The following is a 22783-nucleotide window of genomic DNA, read 5'->3' as shown; positions in this document are numbered from 1 at the left end:
TTGAAGAGCTGTGATACAGCAAAACAGTGTGAATTAATATATATATATATATATATATATATATATATATATATATATATATATATATATATATCTCAATTTGAAAATGCTATATATATATATATATAGCATTTTCAAATTGAGATATGCAAACACATAAAGAAAAATATTCTATGAGATTAAAAATGCTCATTCTTTCTATCTACATGATTTCAAATCATTCCTCTTCAATATCATTTGAAACTACACCCTTTTTCCCTTTAGGTAAAGTACACGCTCCTCTCTGTGTTTTAATACTCTTTTAATATTATTTGAAACTAGGAAAACAAGTGAAAGTAAAACATCTTTATTAATATGAGATTAATATCTTTTCTGTTTATTCTTATGCCACATTCAAATTTCTATATGTAAAATCCGTGCATTATTTTCCCCTGACAGGTCAGTGTTTACCGATTAGTTACGAAAGGTAGTGTGGAAGAAAACATTGTGGAAAGGGCAAAGAAAAAGATGGTTTTGGATCATTTAGTTATTCAAAGCATGGACACAACAGGGCGTACTGTACTGAACAGGGGAAATGTACCTTCAAGGTGAGTGAAAATAAATTGGATGCTTTCTGCTTTTTAGTCATCCGTTGATGTTTGCAGAGTTTTCTGTATTTTCATATTAACATTCAATAATACTTCAATATTTTTTGTACCTTTTATTTGATGAGTACAGAACAGATGACTTTGTTGGTTTCGTAACATTGAAAGAATGGATTAAAGTGCTTGGGTTAGTAGATGTAGAACAGTTGAAAGATAGGTTAGTTTAGAAGTTGATTTCTAAAAACTTAAAGCCGTTTTTTTATGATGTATAAGTGTAAAAGCTGGTGCAATGTTTTGTTTTGTTATAATTAGTATTTTTCATTTTATTAGATTCAATATCTCCAAGGCTCTTTATACCATATTTGGTGTAATTTTGCAGAATAGATTTGAATGATACATATTTTATTTTTATCACTTACGCTTAGTATTATATAGTAGCGTTATGATTTTCGTATATTAGGTATGTTGAGAGGTTTTCATGCAAGATTTGGTTGATTTTTGACTAATAATGTTTAACTCTTGTGTTTATTATTAGTAGTAGTTGTAGTAGTAGAATGATGGCTATCTCTCATGCCAAGTGCATTTCAAAACAAATTGGCTACAATTCTGCTCAATGGCTTTAACATCAATAAATTTTGAATGTTATTTTAGTATTGTCAGTAGTAGAATTAACATCCCCTCCCCATATAACTAACTCATCATGCGATTTCAAAGGAAATTTCATAATTCTGGCCTATTAGTTATTAACAGACTGACAAAAACACATAATTTTGATATTTATTTATTTTTATAAAAGAGACAATATTCTCTAATAAACAAATAATTAAATTAAACATTTCTGTATATAAGAAAGAAGGGCAGGAAATACAAATCCAAATGCAAAAATGTCCAACGTCATTTGAAGAATGTAACAGACATTGAATGATAATTAACTAAAAAGAAAATTTATTTAAATTTATTTATTATGGATTTATTTACATTTTTTTTATTTTTCATCAGTAACAATACTCCATTCAACAAAGAGGAATTAGCTGCCATCCTCAAATTTGGTGCTGAAGAACTTTTTGGTGGTGATGAGAATGATGATGATGATGAGCCTCAAGTAAGTTTATTGATTTTTATATGCGCAGAAGGGCGATGTTAATTTGTGTATTTGTGTGTGTGTGTGTATATATATATATATATATATATATATATATATATATATTCATACTGTAAGCATGATATGTAGAAAAATTTCCTGATTTAGCAGCGAGGTAAACCTTCATAAAGTGTGGGCTAAATGAATACCATTGCAATCCATGGAATCAGCTGTGTTAAGTTCAAATCCTATTGTCGCCGTTTGTGCATATAAACCCACAATGACAAATTGATCTATATTTGCATGACAAATAATGTGTTGGTGGGCAGTTGAGAATTATTTTAGAATTTTTAGAATGACTATTTTCCATTTTTCCGACTTAATATACAGATTTCTGATTGTAGATACCTCATGGCCACCCCTATAAGAGACAGAGAGATTTAATATTTGAAATTTCTGACTGGAAACTAGTTTTACAATCAACCAACAGAAGTCATTTTAACTGCTAACACCACTGTCATTGCTCCTAAATATTTCATCATAAAGGGATTCTAACCATGGCTATGATTGAGTTTTTCAAAACAAAATCCTAGATTGAAATAAAAATCACTCATTGAAATATTCATTTGCTTTTATTCATTCAAAGTTACCTATCTCTTTATTTTACAGGAATTTCTCAATAATTATCAAATCTATCAATAATTATCAAATCTATCAATAATTATCAAATCTATCAATTATCTCATTGTGTATTCATTTATTTTGCTGACTGTTATCCTCATCTTTATAGTTGTTGTTTTTGTTGTTGTTTCACCATGTTTCGGCCAGCATATCCTTTGGCTTTCTTCACGTGTTTAACCACAATGGGATAGGAATGCTGAGTCTTGTAAATGTATCCCCAGTAATAGTTGTCACCTCACCACGTTTTGGCCAACTTTGGGTAGGATTGAAACTGCTATCTTCAGACCCAATGCCTCTATCCATTGCACCATGGGCCCCAAATATGAGGATAGCAGTCCATAAAATAAATGAATACACAAATTATGATTAAAGGAATCCAAATAAATTAATATATATATATATATATCATTGTGATTCTTATTTGGTATTTAAAATATTGAACAAATCTCACAGGTGAATATTCCCTGTTAACTACAACTACATAAATTAGAAATTTACATTGCCTCAATAAAAGATCCCAATTGCACAATTATTCGGTGTGAGATAGGAATGGCCATCACATGGATACAAAGAATGATTATAAATTGATTTAAGCAAAAGCTTTTGGTTACAAAACTTATGGAAGATCGATCTAAGATAAAATAGTTTTTTTTAAATATTTAGAATATATATATATAATTTATTTATGATGTGTGTGTGTGTGTGTGGATATAAAAATAAATCTTTTAGAAATTATTGAACTGATTGATACTTTTTTTTTAGGTGGATATAGATGATATCCTACAAAGTGCCGAAACAAGAGAAACAGAGACCAGCAGTGCCGGTGATGAACTTCTGTCGCAATTCAAGGTGAGTTTAAATGAACATGAAATAGATGATTTTCATACAAAAATTAGGGTTTTTATTTTGAATATCTCCTTGTAATTTTTATTTATCTAGCATTCTAGTCTTATTATTTGTATATATTTAAAGGATATTGGAAATTATTGTAGTTGGGTTTTAAAGCATGTGAACGATTGCTACATTATATATAAAATGCAAAAATCATACTTGTTTTCACTCAATTTGATTGGCAAAAAAATAACAAAAAGTGAAGCAAGCCAAGTAAAACCAGATATTACAACTATATAGAGTCTGAATGTTTGCCCAAAGTGACTTTAAATTTGAATACAGTAGACCTCACCACACTCTTTCCTAGTAAACTGCTCCAAGGAACAGAAACATGGACAGATATTTTTTATATGATTGATTTGTAGGTTATTTAAGACTTGTTATATATAGCACCTGATCTTCCCAAATGGTCACCCATTTTGTATTGGCCAGACTCTGTGTTGCTTATTGTTGATCATTAAACTGACAATTCGTCTATCTTATTAATTCTTATCCTCAAGTGACTTTTGGCCTTCATAATCAACTAACGAAAGTAGTAATAGTGGTGCACCAGTGGAAAAGGAATTAACCCACATGAATTGATAAATTGATTCTCCTTTTTATTAGTTGCAAATATTTATTTTCTTTAAATGTGTGAGTTGCATGGAGAGAAATGATATGAAGATGATATGATCGATGTGTAAATGTGAAACTTAAAGATGAGCTTAGTTCTGATGATCTCAGGGGACAATCAGATCTGGATAGTATAGGGAGATGTGTGCAGAACAGGAGACTTCCATGGTATGGCTACCTTGGAAGATTGGACGAAAATTCTTGGGTTAGTAGATGTCAAACAGTTGAGATGGCATGTTCAATAAGTTGCTGGAATCTGTGTTAATAAGAGAAGTTGTCAACCACCCCAGCAAAAATTAATCTCCTTACTGACATGCAATATGGTTTCCATTCTGTTAGATCTACAGCAGATGTGCTAACAGTTATATCTTGTAGGATTAGCTAATCTCTTGACGAAGGCTTTATTTTTAGGGTAATTGTTGTTGACATATCAAGCTTTTCTGATTCTCTCTCCTTGAGCACATGGTACAATGAGGAACAAGGTGGCTGGTTAATTTTAATGCATCTAAAACCAGGCTTCTATCTTTATATCCTCAACGCTCTGATCCTCGTCTGGCATCAATTGAAATAAATGGTTCTTGTCTTAGAGAGGTTCCATGTTTTGACAAGCTTCTGGGTCTGACTTTCATTCCTGATCTGAAATGGAACACGTACATCAAATCTGTTGCCATAGTTGCTGAAAAAATGGGATCCTTCACGTGCTCTAGTAAATATCTTATTGCTGATGCACTTCTGGGCAAGAGCTGCTAGAAGCAGCTTATCCTGCCTTGAAAGAGTTCAAAACAGACTTTGTAGCCTAGTGGCGGATACCCTTTTCTCTTCCCTGCAACCTCTTTCCCACAGAAGAGATGTTGCGAGCCTATCTCTGCTTTATCGTTATATCCATGGCAAGTGCTCGTCTGAGCTCCAATCTATTATCCTCCTCACCAAACTTTCACGAAAGACACTCGTCTAGCTGAAATCACTATCAATAATTTCCCCCACTTTATCTGTGCCTAAACCTAAACATAAATTCAATGAACAACGAGCAAAGCCTCTTGCTTAGAACTGTACATCTTTGGAACTCTCTTCCATTTGCCTGCTTTCCAACTGATTACAATATTGTCTTCAAGTCCAAGGTAAACAAGTTCTTGATGAGCTGTCCCCTTAAGTAATCCAATTTACCAAATTTCTACTACTAACGATTACTACGATATTGTCTCATTAACTACTGTACACTCATTAACTCTTATCCTTTGAGTGGCCTCTGGACCTTGATAAGTGGTGACTCCTTTGTAAACAAAAAAAAAAAAGTCTTTCTTCTGATCAGTTGAAAGATCTTTCCAGGAGATAATTTTTAATATTTTTTAATGCATCACTTGTTTTCTAAAAATATTTTAAATAAGATTTCAATACATTTAAAAATGTTTTGTAACTTGATTTTTTTTTTTTTTTTTTAGGTTGTTAGCTTTGATAATTTAGAAGAAGAAGAGCCAGTTAAGATGACACCAGGTAAGTACCAATGTACTACATCAGTTTAACAAATAAACTTCATCTATTCATGTCAGATTTTCTGTTTTGAGGGCCAATGATGAAGATATTCTTTTTTCTCTCTCTCTTTTCTTGGATGGCAAATTCATTCTTGGAAAATAATACAATTTGAACATTAAATTGGATTTTTATTTTCTTAATGAAATAGAACTAGGAGTTACTTTTGATCTATCTTCATGATAAATTGATGTGCTTTGAGTAATAACACGTGTTTAAAATTGTGTACATTTATAACGTAACCAAAGTTACATGTGATAAAAATAACTTTTACAGCTAAGAAATTACTACAACTTTTATTTCGTTTTATTCTTAATTCAAAGGGGAAAGGTCATTGAAAATTTTCAATTCACAGTAAAATATATTTACATATGCTTTTTTTTTTTTTTTTCACTTTAATCAGGGTTCACAAAAATGAATTTTTCTTTCAACTTGGCACGTACAAAGGCCAGATGTGGTTCAGTTTTACTGTGATCATTATGTAGGGTGTTTGCCAATCTCATCATTGATCTTTCTCTTGGTCATTTTCTGGTGACTTCTAATTTAAAAGTGAACGTCACAATGATGGTGTTGATTTTCAACACCTGTCCCAAACCATCTGAACTGCCATTCCCTTATTGTGGCCTCATAGTAATGCCGTCAGATGTCGTTAATACAGATATAGCCATACAGTATAATTTCCAAGATCCAGTAGAGCATTTTGGTTTCCATAACGCTGAATCTTAGCTCCACCTTCCCTGTCGTCAGCAAGCTCACAGAGCTGTTCAAAATAACGGGATTCACAATAGTCTGGTAGATCTTTGCCTTTAAATGGTTGCTGACCTTGCGGTCACAGAGGAATGGATGCTAGTGGTAGTGAACTAGGTTGCGTTGATGTGATGTTTGATTAATATATATATCACGTTGTACTAGGTTAACAGTATCTTAGATAGCGGGATCTATATATATGTGAGTAAAGGAGTTTATATAACGTACGTGTGTTTATAATGAGTTTCTTTGTTTTGTCTAATGTTTCATAATGTTCCTTGTAGATGTGTGCATAACTCTGTCACGCATATACATTGCACGTACAGATACAGTTTCAATAGGATATGTAACATTTCATAAACAAACAGTTCCTTTCAAAAAAGGGACAGAACATCTTTCTGGGGAATTACATCTTGCCAAACAGGAAAACATTACCTTCCTTTCATCCAGGTCTTGGTTGACAAATCTACAAAAGCTGCAAAAAAGATTCCTTCCAAAGAAACGACCAGGAATCTCCAGTTATATTTTCAGACAGCTTTTATTCCAATTGCTTTCCCATTGCATGAAGATTGTATGCATCTTAGATCCTGCTTCCCCTGCCATACAGGGCCCTAACTCTGTTGCTAGCTGACCCTGTATCTAACAATTATCAGCAAGGTAACCCGGTGTTTCCCTGGCATAATCTAACATATAATGATTATGTTTTTTCCAAAAGAAATAGATGAATATGCAATGTTCAACTGTCTACAGACATCTTGATAACTTTGGGAAACCTGGAATGACTGAATTTGGGGTTTTATCAGCTCTAGTTTAAAACTAAACATGATGTGTCAGCTGCAGTAGTCTTTTAATCAGGAAAACTTAGACAATATAAGATTATTAGAATATACGCTTCTTGTTTATGTAGACTTTAATCAATAATGGTACAAATTTTTAGTTTATAAATGTAAATATTTATTGTTCTTATTTAGAATTCACCCTAATTAAAAAAAAAAACCCAAAAAACTACAGAAAAATCTTTATGATGTACGTACCCATCATGGAATGAAAATGTCATATTCCAAAAATCACATAAATTGATCTAGTAGTTTTATTTTTATTAGGTAGGGGGCAAAAATAATGCCTTTTTTAGACATTCAACTCTATATATAAAAATATTATTTTTGCACCAACCTAATATAAATAAAATTATTTTTTTATGATTTAAAGTAATTAATGTGAAATAGCTGATCTTGCAAGTTAGAATTATTGTGGATTTATCTGCCCTTGTTTTTACTCATAAAATTTGATTTTCTTGGTTTAAAAAAAAAAGTACTTGATTAAATTATGTGGGTTTTGGAATATGACATCTTTGTTCTGTGATTTTTCTATTTTATTTTTTAAAATTCTCAATAAGAACCATATTTATAAACACTTTTGGTTGCTTTTTCATGCTTGTCTTTATAATTTCCCAGGAAAAGAATGGGATAATATAATTCCTGAACAAGACCGACTGCGAGTTGAAGAAGAGGAAAGACAGACTCAATTGTTAGAACTGAACTTGCCTCCTCGTATTCGAAAATCTATACAGCAAGTAAGTCATACATGTATATATATATTTATCTATTTGTTCACTAATGTTAATCAGAAAAGATTTCATTTTTTTTTTTTATCATTGTCCATGATTATATTGTAAGTGTATACACTTTGTAAAAAATAACAGGAAAAAAAAATCCTTCACCAGTGTTTGCATGAATATTCATATAAAATAATGTCTGAATAGATGATGTTAGTAAAAAAGAATAAGAAAAAAAAAATCTGAAAGATTTAAAAGAACATAAAAGAAAAAAAAAATCAAATAAATTGCAAAAAAGAAAAAGCAATGAAAATAGATTTGTCGGGCAGTTTTTTTTGCTATTTTTTGTGTGACAGAGACATGCGTACACACACCTTGTTCTTTATTATAGAGTGGATTATTCCGTTATTCTTTTGTTAGTCTTCTGTTTTTCTCAAAATGGGTTTGTTAGTTTTTTATGTAATTTTACATGAGATTAATGACTATGAACACAGAAAACTGACTGAGCCAGAGTTTTCGGAAAATCGCAAATGCTAGAATGGCAATTGTTTGCAAACATCTGAAATTTTCCGTCCTATTTTTTTTTTTATCTCAAACTTTTACTAAAATTAAGGATTAAGTGTTATTTCTACAAAACAAGTACTGATCATATCAGGAAAACTGATTTGCTCCTTCAAAAGATGAAAAAATGGTTACCTCAAAATCAGCAAAATTTCACTTTTTCTACAAAAGTCTAAACGTTCTCATTAGTTTTCTAAAATTGAACAAAGTTGTGATTTAATATTTTTCTTTACATTATTCAAGTGGTAGTGACCACAGGGGCAGACAACTCATGCTTTTATTTTATTTTTTTCATGAATGTTATACTTGGCTTTATTAATGGAAAATAATTACATAAAAGGTACACTTAGTACACATGACCAATGTGGGTGGTTGATTGGTGAAAATTGGAAGTCTTTGACATAGACTGTGTTTCAACTGCTTTTCTTGGGAACATCTTAATCTAAAGTGTCTGTTGTGTGTTTTGCAGACTTTCTTTGAAAATAAATTTTCAACGAAAGTTAAGATGAGAACAAATAGAAAATGGTATCGTCTCCAACTTCTTGAATATTGTGCAGATTTCCAGAAGTAAGTTCAATTTTGACACAAAAAATAGGAATTGTATTCCAAGATAAATGTTAAAAATATAGGTGGATTAGGAGCAACAGCTTTTGAAGAAACAGAATAACAATGGTGTATATTAAATAAACAATTTTACTCAGACAAGTCATAAAGAATGATATACAAAACAGTAACAGATAAGCATACAGATTCTTCCTCTTTCTCTCATCATAGTTCTGATATTTAAGCATAAGAAAATGTTCAGTTTAAAAAAAAATTTTTAAACTGAACATTTTGATGTAGTTATTCTGAATCTCCGTAAAGCAGAACATCATATAACTATGTTTACCTCTTCTTTTTTTTTATTTGTGCTTCTTGTTAGATTCAAATGGATTCGGATGATGAGAAAAAAGGCAAGAAGAAGGGAAAAGATGCTGAGTACACAGAGAGTTCAGATGATGATGATGACGATGACAAACCCCGCAGAAGAGGTCGGCCTCGAACTGTTAACAAGGATTGCGTCAAGGGCTTTACGGATGCCGAAGTGAGAAGATTTGTTAAAAGTTATAAGAAATTTCCTTCGGCTATTAATAGGTAAAGACAATTTAAAAGTTTTCTTTCATATTTGTATTGCTCTTTCTCCCATTTCCCTTGTTTTCTGTATTTTACTTTCTTCTTGTTTATCCTTTCAAATTAAAAACATTTTGTTTTGCCAGACTTGATGCCATCTCCCGTGATGCTGAGCTCCAAGAGAAATCTGAAAGTGATCTCAAGCGAGTGGCCGAATTGTTAAAAGAGAGATGCGAGCAGGCTGTGGCAGAACATAAAGAGAAACTTTGTGAGGATCCTGCTGCCGAAGGTAAGCATGAATTATTAAATTTCCTGCATTTTTTTTTTTTTCAAAATGGTGTAGAATTGGAGATACTTAATCACCTTCTTTATTTCCTATAAGATTGCATTTGACTTGATAAGATTGCATTTGCACTTGATCCATGATAAACAAGTTCAGTTTGTAGAATAACGTGCATGTAATCAAAATAAATGATAAAAAGCCATCTGTACAAATTATATACAAATTTTATTTGACCATTCTGCCTTCGTGGCACAAGCTTATCAGTAGATGGCTGAGGATCTGGACAACAACCATCAAAGAGAACTTGGTTAAGCTCTCAGGTCCACAGGTGGTCAGCCTTTGATAGTAAAATCAACATTTATTAGCTATCTAGTGTGATCTTGCTTAGACCATTGTGCATAGGCTGCTACGATTCAAGTGTAGTACAGGTCTGAGAAGAAGCGGGTTCAACCAGACCAATTGTTACAATAACAACAGCAACGGCAACACGTGAGATATACCCTTATCATGTCTCTGTAATGTAGGGGGAGGGGGTTCTGTTGCGTGGTTATCTTATGATGTGTGTCTCTTATACGAGTGTGTGCGCAGCTGTGATTGTCTGTTTATGTATGTATCTGTATTTGACCTTGATCACAATGTCTTATCGTCTGAATTCATATGTGTGGGCATGTGTGTACAACCAAACATTGACATACCTTTTTTCTGCTTCTTGGCTTCATCACTTGTAGCTGCAAAGGGAACCACATGCATCAGATAACACGTCGGAGGATTTGTTCAATTAATGCTTGGTTTTATTTTTTTCTTAGTCTTGGTGGTTCCTACTTTTTCCTATCGGCCGTTCTTAACTCTTTTTTGAGTCTCTTTTTCCGATACATCCTTGCGCCAATCTCGATGCGTCTGTTCCGTCCCAAATCAGAAACCAGACTGACTTGCATGAGAGAGAAACGATATCTTCCTCTCTTTCTTTCATGCTCTCTATCTTTCCACACTCTCTTTCATACAAACCCGATTGACGTATTTTCAGTGCTGTCATTGACCCCAGCTACAGAGTTTGATATATGTCAGCAACTTAACCCTTGAACTCTTGTTGCACTAACCAACCTTCATAGCAAAATCACAATTTTCAAAAGGCCAGTGTAACCCGGGATAGATTACATGTCTTAAAACCATCAGAGAATGCTAGAGACTTAAACAAGCAGTTCAATTTTTTTTTATGGCAATAAATCAGTGTTTACGTTTAACACCATGTTTGCTACTTGAATTTGTTGGTGAAGCTATAGCTATTTAAATTTAAGCAATGTAAGATATAATAAAAACGAATAAACTACCATCAGCAGGTGCAGTGTAAACAAACAAATTGATGCTGCACATAGAATCATCTGTTAGCTGCCTAATATACTAGTCTAGTGGTAGTGGAATAATAAATGTCATATTTGTGATATTTTTAATTTTTTTTGGGGGTTTAGATTCAAAGACATACTGGACGATTAGTTGCTGGAAAATTGGTGGTGCACCAGCATTATGAAGTGAGTGTGTGTGTGGGGGGGTGTTATGAATGTTGATTTGAGTGGGTTAGGTTTAGTAATAAAGACAAAATGCCTGTTTGAGTCTCTTGCTGCTCTGAACACTCTGATGCTGGTCATGTGACTCTTTCTATCTCTTATTTATGGATCGCAGAGCTAAAAAAAGACAAAAAATATCTTTTGACATCAGCATCATCCTCTTTTCTCACAGGTTCCTTCAAACTTGACTGAGATTTTACTTGTTCTAAGGCCATAAATATTTACTAATTCTATCGGCACTCCTATATGTATCCCTTCTAATCTGTACACATCTTTTCTGTCTACAAACCCTTGATACACCATTTGAATTCAACTAAGGGAAAAAGCGTCTTTTTTCATGCGTTGTGGATAAATAAACAACTATGACAAGCCTGACGTGAGTGAGAAAAAAGACAGTTTATGCGGTATTTTCATTTTTTTCCCTTTTGCTTTCACAAGTTGAGATTGATGAAAAATTGCGACTTGAGATAAACTTGTATCTTTCTCTTTTTGACTGTTTTATTTTTAATGTTTTTCTTTTATTTTTTGATTTTTGCATTTGAAATTTGCAAGTAAGATATTGATGTTTTGTTGCATTGTTAGGTAACAAAAAGCCACAACGTGGCGCTTCGTTCAAACTGTCATCTGTAACTGTAAATGCTCATGCAGTTATCAAAGTACAACAAGAACTCGAGCCTTTGTTTACTTGCCTCAAAGAAAAAGATGGAAAGAAAACGTAAGTAAATTGTTATGTTGACTGTTAACCGACCACTATAAAATGATGTTTATCTATTTACCGACTACACATTAAAAAGTAATCAAATATGCTTAGCCACGTTCAGTATCTATGAATTGTCAACAAATATATAGTTGAGACCGACCTATTCTGCCTTTAGTACCAGTAACTACTGTACTCCTCACAATATGAGGTGCTTTTATCATAGCAATTTCTGCCATGGTGATTCACGTCATCTATAAAATAAAATTGAATGCACATACATCTGGTGAACTTTGTGGTATGAAGAGGAGGTAGGATGAGATGAAAATGAATAAGGAGGTGAAGTGCTTGTTAAGATAGTCGACAGATCAGCTTTTTTTTTAAATATGTCATTTTAAGCAAAAATAATATTACGTACTTAATTGTCATGTCAAAAATAATAATATATCTGAAAAATTACAAAAAATTCATTGAGTAGAACATTATTTATCGTTAAAAATAACTTTTATGGAAAATTGGGTAAAATTGCATTTTTCGTAGACATTATAAAGTAGACTGAAGGGGGGACATGACTCAGAACAAATATTTTAGATTACTTGTTCATGGCGTGTTAGTTGTTCTACTCAATGAATTTTCATAATTTTTGGATATATTACTATTTTTGACATAACAATGAAGTACTTAATAGTGTTTTTGCTTAAAACGACATATTTAAAAAAATTGATTATCTTAAGCACCAGAGAGCAAAGAACAAGATGGAAGGGAGTAGGCAGAGGAGAAAGACAAGTAATGTTGTAAAATGCCAGCTCAAATGTCTTTGTAGTACTTAAAAAAAAATAAAAGACTGGCATAGCATCTTAAAGTTATGTATCTTTAGGAGAGAGATAGTTGACTTACAATAAAATAATAAAAAAAGACAATGGAATTCAAAAAATTTGTAAGTCACTGTTATATTGTTTGTTTCTGTCTAGCCCTTATACACGAAACATACTTGGATGCGTTATGATAAAATGGATTTTATAAAATAGCCTTAAAGCTCATCAGAATTAAAAATCAGTAAAATTTATCATTCAATTTGATTCATGTACATTTGTACTACCTAAATATCAATAAAATTTATTATTTGAACGAAAAATGTTCTAACAGATCAGGTACTTCTGACTCTCAGCCCGTTATATTTTATTTTGAACTAAGCATGAATTAACCTTGTTTTATGTTTCCTTATCTAAACAGGTATGAAATAAATGGCAGAGTAAAACTGGTTCATTGGGATTGTCCGTGGGAAGTAGAAGATGATATTAATTTATTGGTTGGTGTATACGAGTATGGCATTGGTAGTTGGGAAGACATAAAAATGGACCCTGAATTACATCTTCGTGAAAAGGTAAAGTATTTTATGTTTCATTTAAAATTTCTATTGGTGTGTATTTTTTTAAATTGTTTTATATTTATGCAAATTTAATAAATAACTGCTATGATTAGGTGGATGTGTAGCTTCAAATGGAAAAAACGTATCCCATGAACCGTACTTCATCAGGAATTACTTAGCATTGGTGGCATTATGGATGCCTTATGTGCTCAGCATTGAAATGTGTTTGGCCATATGCAGTGCACCATCTCTTGCACAAACTTTTATAACATGTCTGGCTATCCCAAGGAATAGAGAACGTGGTGTTGCATTGTGTCAGTGTTCCCAATTACGGTGCATCAACCGTTTTTGAAGTTTTTATAAAAACAAAATCGAACACACGTTTTATATCCTGCTTTTGTGCACTTTGGCTGTGTTCCCCGAGTGCTTTATGTCCTGCCATTCATCGCATCTGGAACAAAAACTCTCTCAATGCACAGCAACAGACAAGTCTCATTTCTTTCTGAACAAATAGGTTTTATTCAGTCACCATGGTTTTCCACGGTCGAAATTGTCATCGTTTCTCATCCTTAGAAGAAGGGTGGGAGTTTCTATTTTTGTTATAGCTTTAGCCGTCATTTATTTCTATCTCGTCGCATCCATGAGATGTCTTCCGATCCATTCTTTTGGGGAATCAGAGACAGACCTTTTCTGATCTACTTTCTCTGACAGACTTGAAACAGACTCTTCCAAAGTCGCGTTCCACGAATTGTTCTGTGACGTGGCGATCCACATCATACCATGTCAACGACCGCTCTGCCTGTTCGACCTGTCTCTCCAAATTTGTTATGACACTTTTTTATAAACAGACAACCTGCTTGTGCTAATAACTTTTAATCTAAAAAAATAATGAGCTCCAATTTCTAATTCTTTATATGATGCTGCCCACAACTGCCTGTCCATCTATGGTCAGCCTATTATATGATGATGGTAGGCTTAGAAAAGGAACATGCTTGAATGTGTAAGAAGAGATATGACTGCATACAATCTGACTAATGTCAGCCCTTTGGATCAACCTGCATGGAAACAAATCTGAGATATTTCCAGATGTTGCCCACCCTGGAGTCTAGGACACTTGCAGCAGCGAAAATATTAAAATATAAAATAAGAGTATAATAGCAACAACAAAAAAGACGTCAGTTATCAAAATATAATAATTGATCATATTTATTTTTAATTTTAATTTTTCATGTAATTAAAAATCATGATGGTTATTAATATTAACTCTTATCGTTCTTCCTCATATTTTTATAATAAAAACTGAATAATTGGTGCTTATACAATATGAAGCACAAATGAAAATCGCATTACAAGCATCATTCAAAAATAAGCATGCTTACCCAAAATTAAGAAAAAATATCCAATAGAATTTTAATTAAAAATAAAAATCAGTTTTATATTTTTATTGATCTGCCATTCATAATTACTTGGTTAAATGACAGACTGACTTATCTCTTCCTGCTTTGTTTTTTTCAGCTTTTATCAGTGGTGGATCAACAAAATACGATAAAACTGATTTTTTTTTATTTTTAATTAAACTTCTACTTGATATTTTGTTCTAACTTTTGATGTAGATACTTATTTTGGTCTGATATATCAAAAAGTTTTTTTGTTGTTTTTGCTAATTTGTTTGGAACTGTGATTTTTATCTGTGTAATTCAATTTTCATTCGTACCCCATATATATATATATATATATATATATATATATATATATATGTATGTATATGCCAAATAATTAATTAAAAAAAAATTTCATTATTTAAAAACAATTCTTGATCTTAATCAAATTTGATTAATCGAATAATTTATTAATCATTTTGTGATGTTCAAATCATATTGAAAGTTTTTTTTTTAAATTTTAATTTGTTGAATACTGTTTGAATTATAAAAAAACGATTGAAAAATAACTTTTGATTTTATTCTTCATTTCTTAAAGTTACTTTTATTAGATTGATGCGTTTCTCAGTGAATGAATTTTAGGAGATACTTATTTGTACAGAAATGAATCCCATTGGTGGCACAAAAACAAAAGAGGATTTTGTTAAAGTACTCTCATGTGTGCACTGTGTTCCTTCTTTTTTCTTAATTTTCTGGCTGATTACACTTCTGAATTTTTTTAAATGACGATTGGTTATTCATATTATTTGGTTTCTTCAGACTACTGTTCTCATCTGGAGTGTCATTTTCACAATGTTTCTGTTGATGTAACCTCTGTGTACTTTGTCGAGAATGTTTCTGTCAAACAGAAATTTGGACAGAAATTTCGAATGGAACCCTTTATTTACTTCATGGGGTAGCATGCTTTTGTTACTCAGCCATGACTGGATAAATGATCCTTAGTAATTTGCAATTGTATTTTTCTGAGAATTGAACCTTCAATCTTCAAGAGAATATCACATTTACAATTGATTTTTCCAAGTACTCTAACCACTGCACCATGGGTCCTGCAGACATGTGGCAAATGAAAAATACAATTGTGAATTACTTAGTACTTCTATTTAGTCATGACTGATGGAACGAGAGCATACTACCCCCATGAAGTAAATAAAGAGTCCCATTCGAAATTCCATTCAAATTCTTGAGTTTGGCAGAAACATCCCAGAGTTTGACAGAAACATTCCAGAATTCGACAAGATACACCTGAAGAAGGCTGGAGGTTACATCAACCGAAACATTATGAAAATGACACTTAAGATGAGAACAGAAATCGGAAGAATCTAAATAATACAAATTTCTGACTGATGTTTATTTAGGTTTGTCTTGCTGAGGTCTCTCAAATGCTATTTTAACTTTTTTTTGCTATCTTTCATATTCAGCTGCATAGAAATAAATCTTCTCACAGGGCCATTGGCTGGGAGTATTTCTTTCTGTATATTTCTGATGTTGGAGACTTCTCTTTAGAGTCAATTACTTCATTATTTTATTTATTTCCTATTCTCCTTTCAGATTCTTCCTGATTCAGATCTGAAGCCACAGGGTAAACATCTTCAAACCAGAACAGATTACCTTCTAAAACTTCTCAAGAAACAATGTGAACAAGTTGAAAATGTTACGAATGTAAGTATCTTAACAAAATGAATATTGGCACTGTTCTTGTCAGTTATTAGTGAGATGTGTGTAAAACAGGAGACTTTGTTGGTTTGGCCACATTGAAAGAATGAATGAAATTTCTTTGGTTATCATATGTAGAACAGACTTGTTTGCTTGGCTGCAGAGTGTGGTATTGTGGAGGGGGGCAGGTTTACTTTAGAATTTATAACTGGATCCAAAAGTTTTTTACCAAAAATATCCAGCCTTTATTCACAATACAAAAAAAATATTTGTATTTGCTATATTAAAATTAAGTTGCTGAAATTGGAAACAATAGAAACAAATGTTTAATTAATGAGATGTTCTTTCACAAAGCAATATGCAAATTAGTCATGTAACTTTGATCACATATGCATGATCAGGATATTATAAAGTATTTTTTTTCTATTAAGTTGAAATCAGCACAACTTTATAAGTACAAAGAAGTGTCTTTTTAAAAATTATATATATATATATAAGTGAATTTAGTTTACAAACAAATGGCTACACATAAGCATACATGTTTCAGCGAAAACCCAGTAAGGGAATCGCTTCGTCAGGCCAAGGACAACTCTGTGTAGCCATTTGTTTGTAAACTAAATTCACTTATTTTGGCTCTGTCTAAACATTGAGCACTCTTTTGGGTGACACACTTATATATTTTGTTTTAAACAAACAAATAATTACTACCAATACAATATATATATATATAATTTTTCAAAAATATAATTATCCTTTAACATGTGTTTCATTGTCTACAACTCATCAGAGTGGCTGAATCTAGCGAGATTTGAAATCGGGATCCTCATGGTTAGAAGTCTAATCCTGTGCGTATATACACATTCTGTTTTGTCTTATTTTATTACAGTCAAAGTTCTCGGAAATCAAGGGATCTCTTTTCTAAGACTAACATTTGATTTCTATATAAGGTACATAGATATTTGAATATTCTATTAAAGTTCCCTTTTACCTCTCAAGCATTGAATTAGTAAAGAAGTTAAGAACATTTATTTTTCTCTCCCTAATCAACTAGTTAACTATGTTATAGTATATCTTTTTAGTAGTCTTTTGTTCATACCAGATTCCAGGACAAGAATTCATCTAGTCTGGTGGAGTATTCAGCTTCGTGCTGTTATTTGATGCAACATCACTTGAAGAAGGTGCACCATTTCTCGTATAAGCCAATGTATAGCCATGTCGAGGGGATCTTATTTGGTTTTCGAATACTATGCTATTTTGAATATTTGGTTGGGGTTTACTTGTAGAGTGGAGTATCCTCATGTAAGCTTGTTCTGACAAACTCTTGTACAGAGAGACGAAAGGCATTCAAGGATAATGTCTAGTAGGTAATTCAAACTCTCATGTAGGTAATTCATATGTATGTACAATCTGTGTTTTCTTTTTCTGTAGCCGGTTACAAAACCAAAGAAGCAAAGACGGAAGAAACCTAAATCTGCTGAGATTATCTCTGAAATTAATGACATTGGAGATTTGAGTGCCAAAGAAGAAACGAACGACAGCTTACCGGACAGCGTGAAGAGTACAAAGAAAAAGAAAAAAGATAAGGAAGAAGAAAAGTCAGACGAAAAGAAGCCTGATGAGGAAAAGAAAGAAGAAAAGAAAGAGAAAAAGGAAAAGAAGAAGAAAGATAAGGTTGGTGATTGTTTTTTTTTTTTTTTTTTTGTCTTTATATGCGGATACATCGTAAGAGTTAAACAAAAATATTCCGAGCTCATAGGTCAGTGCCAACTTGTAGCAGAGGTATTTTTTGGTGTGTTCTTAAAGGTCAATATTTTCTGTACGGAGCAGAGTGATGATGCATGAAAGTGAAACCTGACCAGTGAGGGTTGAGGACATGCGTTGAATGGAGAGAAATGATACGAGAATGATACAACGGATGTGTAATGTGAGTTTTAAAAACAGGCTTAGATCTGATGATTTCAGAGGAAGACTAAATCTGGACAGTATAGGGAGATGTGTACAGAACAGAAGACTTCGATGGTATGGTCACATTGAAAGAACGAATTAGAGTTGTTGGGTTAGCAGATGTGAACTGTTTGAGGTAACAGTCATTTGTCCAGAGAAGATCAAGACAATATTAGAGGAAATGATAAGAATGGAGTTAAGAGAAAGAGGGTATAAATAACCTGTCCAAATAGGTTACTTTGGAAGTCAAATTCTAAAAGGCATGCAACACATTTCAGGATGTCAAAAAAAATGTTAAACTGAAAATGATGATGATTTGAACTTGTCAATTAAAATCGTTGTCACTCGGCACTTATGAAACAATCTGACAATGTGCACAGGCCGTTGGCAAGGATTGTTTTAAACTTAAGTTCTCGATCTACATTTTAGAATGCTTAAGCCGATCTTGTGTAAATCAATTGGTGTAGCATGCTGCTGTTTCCTTAAGTGGAACTTAACATTTTTTGAACATATTTTCATTTTTTATTTATTTTTTTTTAAAGTTCCTTTTAATTTTAGATTGTCATAGGTTGTCTAGATTAGTGATCGCTAATTGATGGTCCGAGCAAATTGATCAGCAAAATCACAAACAATTAAAAATGTATAATCTATATATCTATAAAAGTGAGAATGTGTGTGTGTGAGGACACTTCTCAACCTATATACTCAACAAGTTTTTGATTTACAAACTTGAAATTTGGTATAAAGAGTATTCAGATATGTGAAAAACTTTTTAATCAGTTTTTATCCAGAAAAAGGGCTGCTAAGGGATCAAAATTAAAAAATTGGTGCATGGGGATTCATCGGATTTTTTATCTGTTTATCAACTGTTTCACGACTGGGCGTGCGTGAATTGTTCACATGACAGTTTCCGTATGTTAAGTAGGTTTGAAAATACTTTTGAAAGATCATGGTGAACTGGCCTAATGGTTATGATACTTGACTCAGTATGTAGGTTTTGGTTTCAATCTCAGCTCTAGTATTTAAAAAAAATGTTTTTGTTTTTTTACTTATAGGAAGTGAACTGTTTAAAAAAAACATAATACTCACATGCACATGTCTCAGTTTCTTTCTGTATTTTCTTTATTTTTCTTTACTTCATTTTTTTTTTAAACGAATTTAACATAACATTTAAAACCGGGCAACGCCGGGTACATCTGCTAGTACTTAATAAACTTTAAACTTTTTATTTGTTTCATTTAAATAATTTCACTATAATTTTATCATCTTTTAATGGATGCTTTTCTTATTAATAAAAGTTTGTTTCTTCTTTTTCTTTTTCATATTATTGTTATTCTTATTATTATAATTAATATTAAAATGTATTTATCTTATTGTTTTCTCAATTCATGTTAGTAATTCATCAAATTTAAAATTATTTAATGATCCATGAAGGGTGGTGATTTGCTGAATGCTGTCACATCATCCACTATGCATGGTTATCCCCCCATCTTTGTTTTAATGGATTACATCATCCTTCTGTGATGTCATCAAATGTGCATGGGGACAAACAAACAAATGAACAAAACTAAATGGAAAAGATCCAGAGTTTTATTATTACATGGATTTTTATCTCAAAATGAATTATTGTTTATCATTTCATGTAAATCCTAAACAAAGGAAATATTTGTTATGATCAATAAGTCTTATTTTTTTATTTTTATTTATTTTTAAACTAAAATATAATTCTATGCTGTTTGTTTTGTTTCTCTTTTATTTACAGAAAAGTCGTAATGAGGGTCCTATGCATTTCACCGCAACATCTGAACCTGTAGCTATATCTGAAGAAGTAGATCTTGGCCTTCCCCCTGAAGTGTTTAAAGAGGTATGACTCTTCAAATATTAAAAAATAGCATATTTTACATCCATTCATAGATCAAAACGGATTCATTTGGATTAAAGGGATTTTTTTTATTGATGGTATCTTGTGTTTCTGTTAGTATTATGCGAATTGTAATATTTCTATGCTTATATATATATATATATATATATATATATATATATATATATATATATATATATATATATTTTAGTGTTGATATGATTAATCGGAATCGGAAATAAAAAAATTGGAACTTTTGAGGAATCTAAAAAGAATTTGTGTCCATTTTCCGATGCCCAAAATGATTATTTTAATCACTTTTTTGTTTGTTTTTGTTCAAAAACTTAATTTTTTCAGGACTCATATTAATGATAGAATGATAATTATTGATTTTAAACTACCAGTAAAACTAAAATCTATAGATCATAACTACAAGTATATGTGTATGTTTACGAAAATATATAAACAAATTACATAGGTTTTGTGGTACAGCATTTTAATAATTTTTATGATGTAATTTTAGTGTAAAGAGAAGATGCGACCTACAAAGAAATCTCTGAAGCAACTGAGTGGTGGTGATGAAAGCCAGTCTGAGAAAGAACAAATGAACCAAACACGTCAATGCCTATTGAAGATTGGCGATCGTATCCATGAGTGCCTTGCTGAGTACAAAAATCCCGACAAGATAAAGGAATGGCGCAAGTGAGTTTGCTGCGGTTTACCTGTTTTTTTTTCTCTAATCCTTTTTACAAAAATTGATATAAAATTTATAACTTTAAGTTTTTTTTATTTTTAAGCTGTAACTCCTTTTCAAAAGTCATATTGACATTTACTGACAAACTATTTACATAGAAAAAATATTTGTAATGAAGTCTACTATTGCAGCTTAAAATGAGTGGATTATTACAAAACTTTGTTTTATCACAGTAAGAGGCATTACACTTCTTTTAAAAGATGTAATTTAATTTAAATTATTTAATAAAATAACATTTTAATAAGTTTATTTTACTAAAATAAAAAAAATTCAACATGACTCATTAAAATTAGAGCAAAGGGTTGCTGCTCTTCCAAACACCAACCTTTCTAAAACGATGAGTATTGTTGGTCAAGATACCATCTCGCCATAATTCTTCACTAACTGGAAGCATTGTGCTTGTCTGTTGTGGAGGTGTTCATCCGCATAACCATGCTATTCTCTGGCCCGCTACCACACTTTCATTAGATGCCACAAGAACAACTGCTACCCATGGTATTAACAGGATAGTTTATTGAGGTGTACTCCTAGATCTGCCATGTTCTGTCTATACACATGCATATTGATAGCGTTACCCATGTAGGTTCCCTATGTACAGACAGCCATTCACTATGGAAAATCTGTTGCAAAATGAGCTATGTTATGCATCACATAGTGCTGGAAACATGGAAACCAGTTGAGGAAACCACAAAAGTGGAACTCAGGAAGGCACTATTCCTCTGCTTGAACCCCTTAACCACAATTGACTTCAATTCTGTAGATGAGACCTTATGCTGAAATAGACTGAGATGATTCAACCACATCCAATACATGGCAGTCCACACATGGCCAAGAAGAATTATTAACTTTAATGTATCTAGAGTCTGTCCAAGAAGTCGACCTAGGAAGAGGTGGAATGATAGCATCAAGCAAGACCTGAAATATTATGGGTTAACGGAAGCATTCACAATGGATTTAATCAAGTGGAGAGAAGCCATTCGATCAAGTCGATGATCCAAACGTCCAACTCTTGAACTCGAGGAACAAGTGACGATAAGAGGGTTCACACAGGCTTGAAAGATCCTTGAATTTTGACTTTTGTCTTGAAAAGGCCTTATGTCTTGAAAATATGGAAAAATGCCTTATTTCTTAAAAAATCTTTGAAAATATGGAAAAATACCTTATTTCTTAAAAAATCTTTGAAAATATGGAAAAATACCTTATTTCTTAAAAAATCTTTGAAAATATGGAAAAATACCTTATTTCTTAAAAAATCTTTGAAAATATGAAAAAATGCCTTATTTCTAAAAAAATCTTAGAAAATATGGAAAAAAGCTGTATTAAAAAATATTTGGAAATATTTGGAAATATGGAAAAATGCCTTATTTCTTAAGAAATCTTAAAAAATATGGAATTTCTTGAAAAATGTTTGAAAATATGGAAAATTTCTTGAAGATGTCCTGAAGAGGCCTTGAAAATCATATTCTGTATGAAAATAAACTCGAAATAAATACTATTATTTTTTAAGTATTAATAAAATATATTTTAAATATTGAATATAAAATTGAAATGCATTGTTCTGAAATTGCATCGTTATTATTTTGGATACAAGAGTTATGTCCTTTTATCACAAAACTACCCAATATCACCCTTATAATAACATTGGGTAGTTTTGTGATAAAGGGATGTAACTCTTGCATACACAATACTGGAAATTTAAAAGCAAAACAAACTCAGCATAGACCAATCTACAAAGGGGAAAATAACATTTAATTGCACTTGGTTGGCCAAATATAAGTAGGTCAGGCAATGTAAACAGACATGTTGTTTTGTATGTCAATGAAAATGACTTCCTCTTGTCAATTATTAAGTTATTTGGTTAATTATCTCATT

The 22783-nt window shown here is 31.9% G+C and overlaps 1 protein-coding gene across 5 annotated transcripts in view; it reads left to right on the top strand.

Moving 5' to 3' along the window:
- Positions 1-22783, top strand: part of LOC145276932 (ATP-dependent chromatin remodeler CHD1-like) — a 124038-nt gene that overhangs the window by 87819 nt on the left and 13436 nt on the right. For all 5 annotated transcript variants that reach the window (XM_080128411.1, XM_080128409.1, XM_080128408.1 and 2 more), the window contains 13 exons: positions 439-587; positions 1584-1686; positions 3109-3195; positions 5289-5340; positions 7578-7696; positions 9162-9373; positions 9496-9638; positions 11777-11909; positions 13125-13275; positions 16248-16358; positions 17781-18023; positions 20059-20160; positions 20681-20859. In XM_080128411.1, the coding sequence (XP_079984537.1) occupies positions 439-587; positions 1584-1686; positions 3109-3195; positions 5289-5340; positions 7578-7696; positions 9162-9373; positions 9496-9638; positions 11777-11909; positions 13125-13275; positions 16248-16358; positions 17781-18023; positions 20059-20160; positions 20681-20859 (1784 nt within the window). The remainder of the gene's footprint in view (positions 1-438; positions 588-1583; positions 1687-3108; positions 3196-5288; positions 5341-7577; positions 7697-9161; positions 9374-9495; positions 9639-11776; positions 11910-13124; positions 13276-16247; positions 16359-17780; positions 18024-20058; positions 20161-20680; positions 20860-22783) is intronic.

This window comes from Euprymna scolopes, chromosome 5, assembly GCF_053919585.1.
Source record: "Euprymna scolopes isolate OS-2025 chromosome 5, ASM5391958v1, whole genome shotgun sequence".
Taxonomy (NCBI): domain Eukaryota; kingdom Metazoa; phylum Mollusca; class Cephalopoda; order Sepiida; family Sepiolidae; genus Euprymna; species Euprymna scolopes.
The sequence above is the reverse complement of the archived record's forward strand: the minus strand, read 5'-3'. Positions and strand labels throughout refer to the sequence as shown.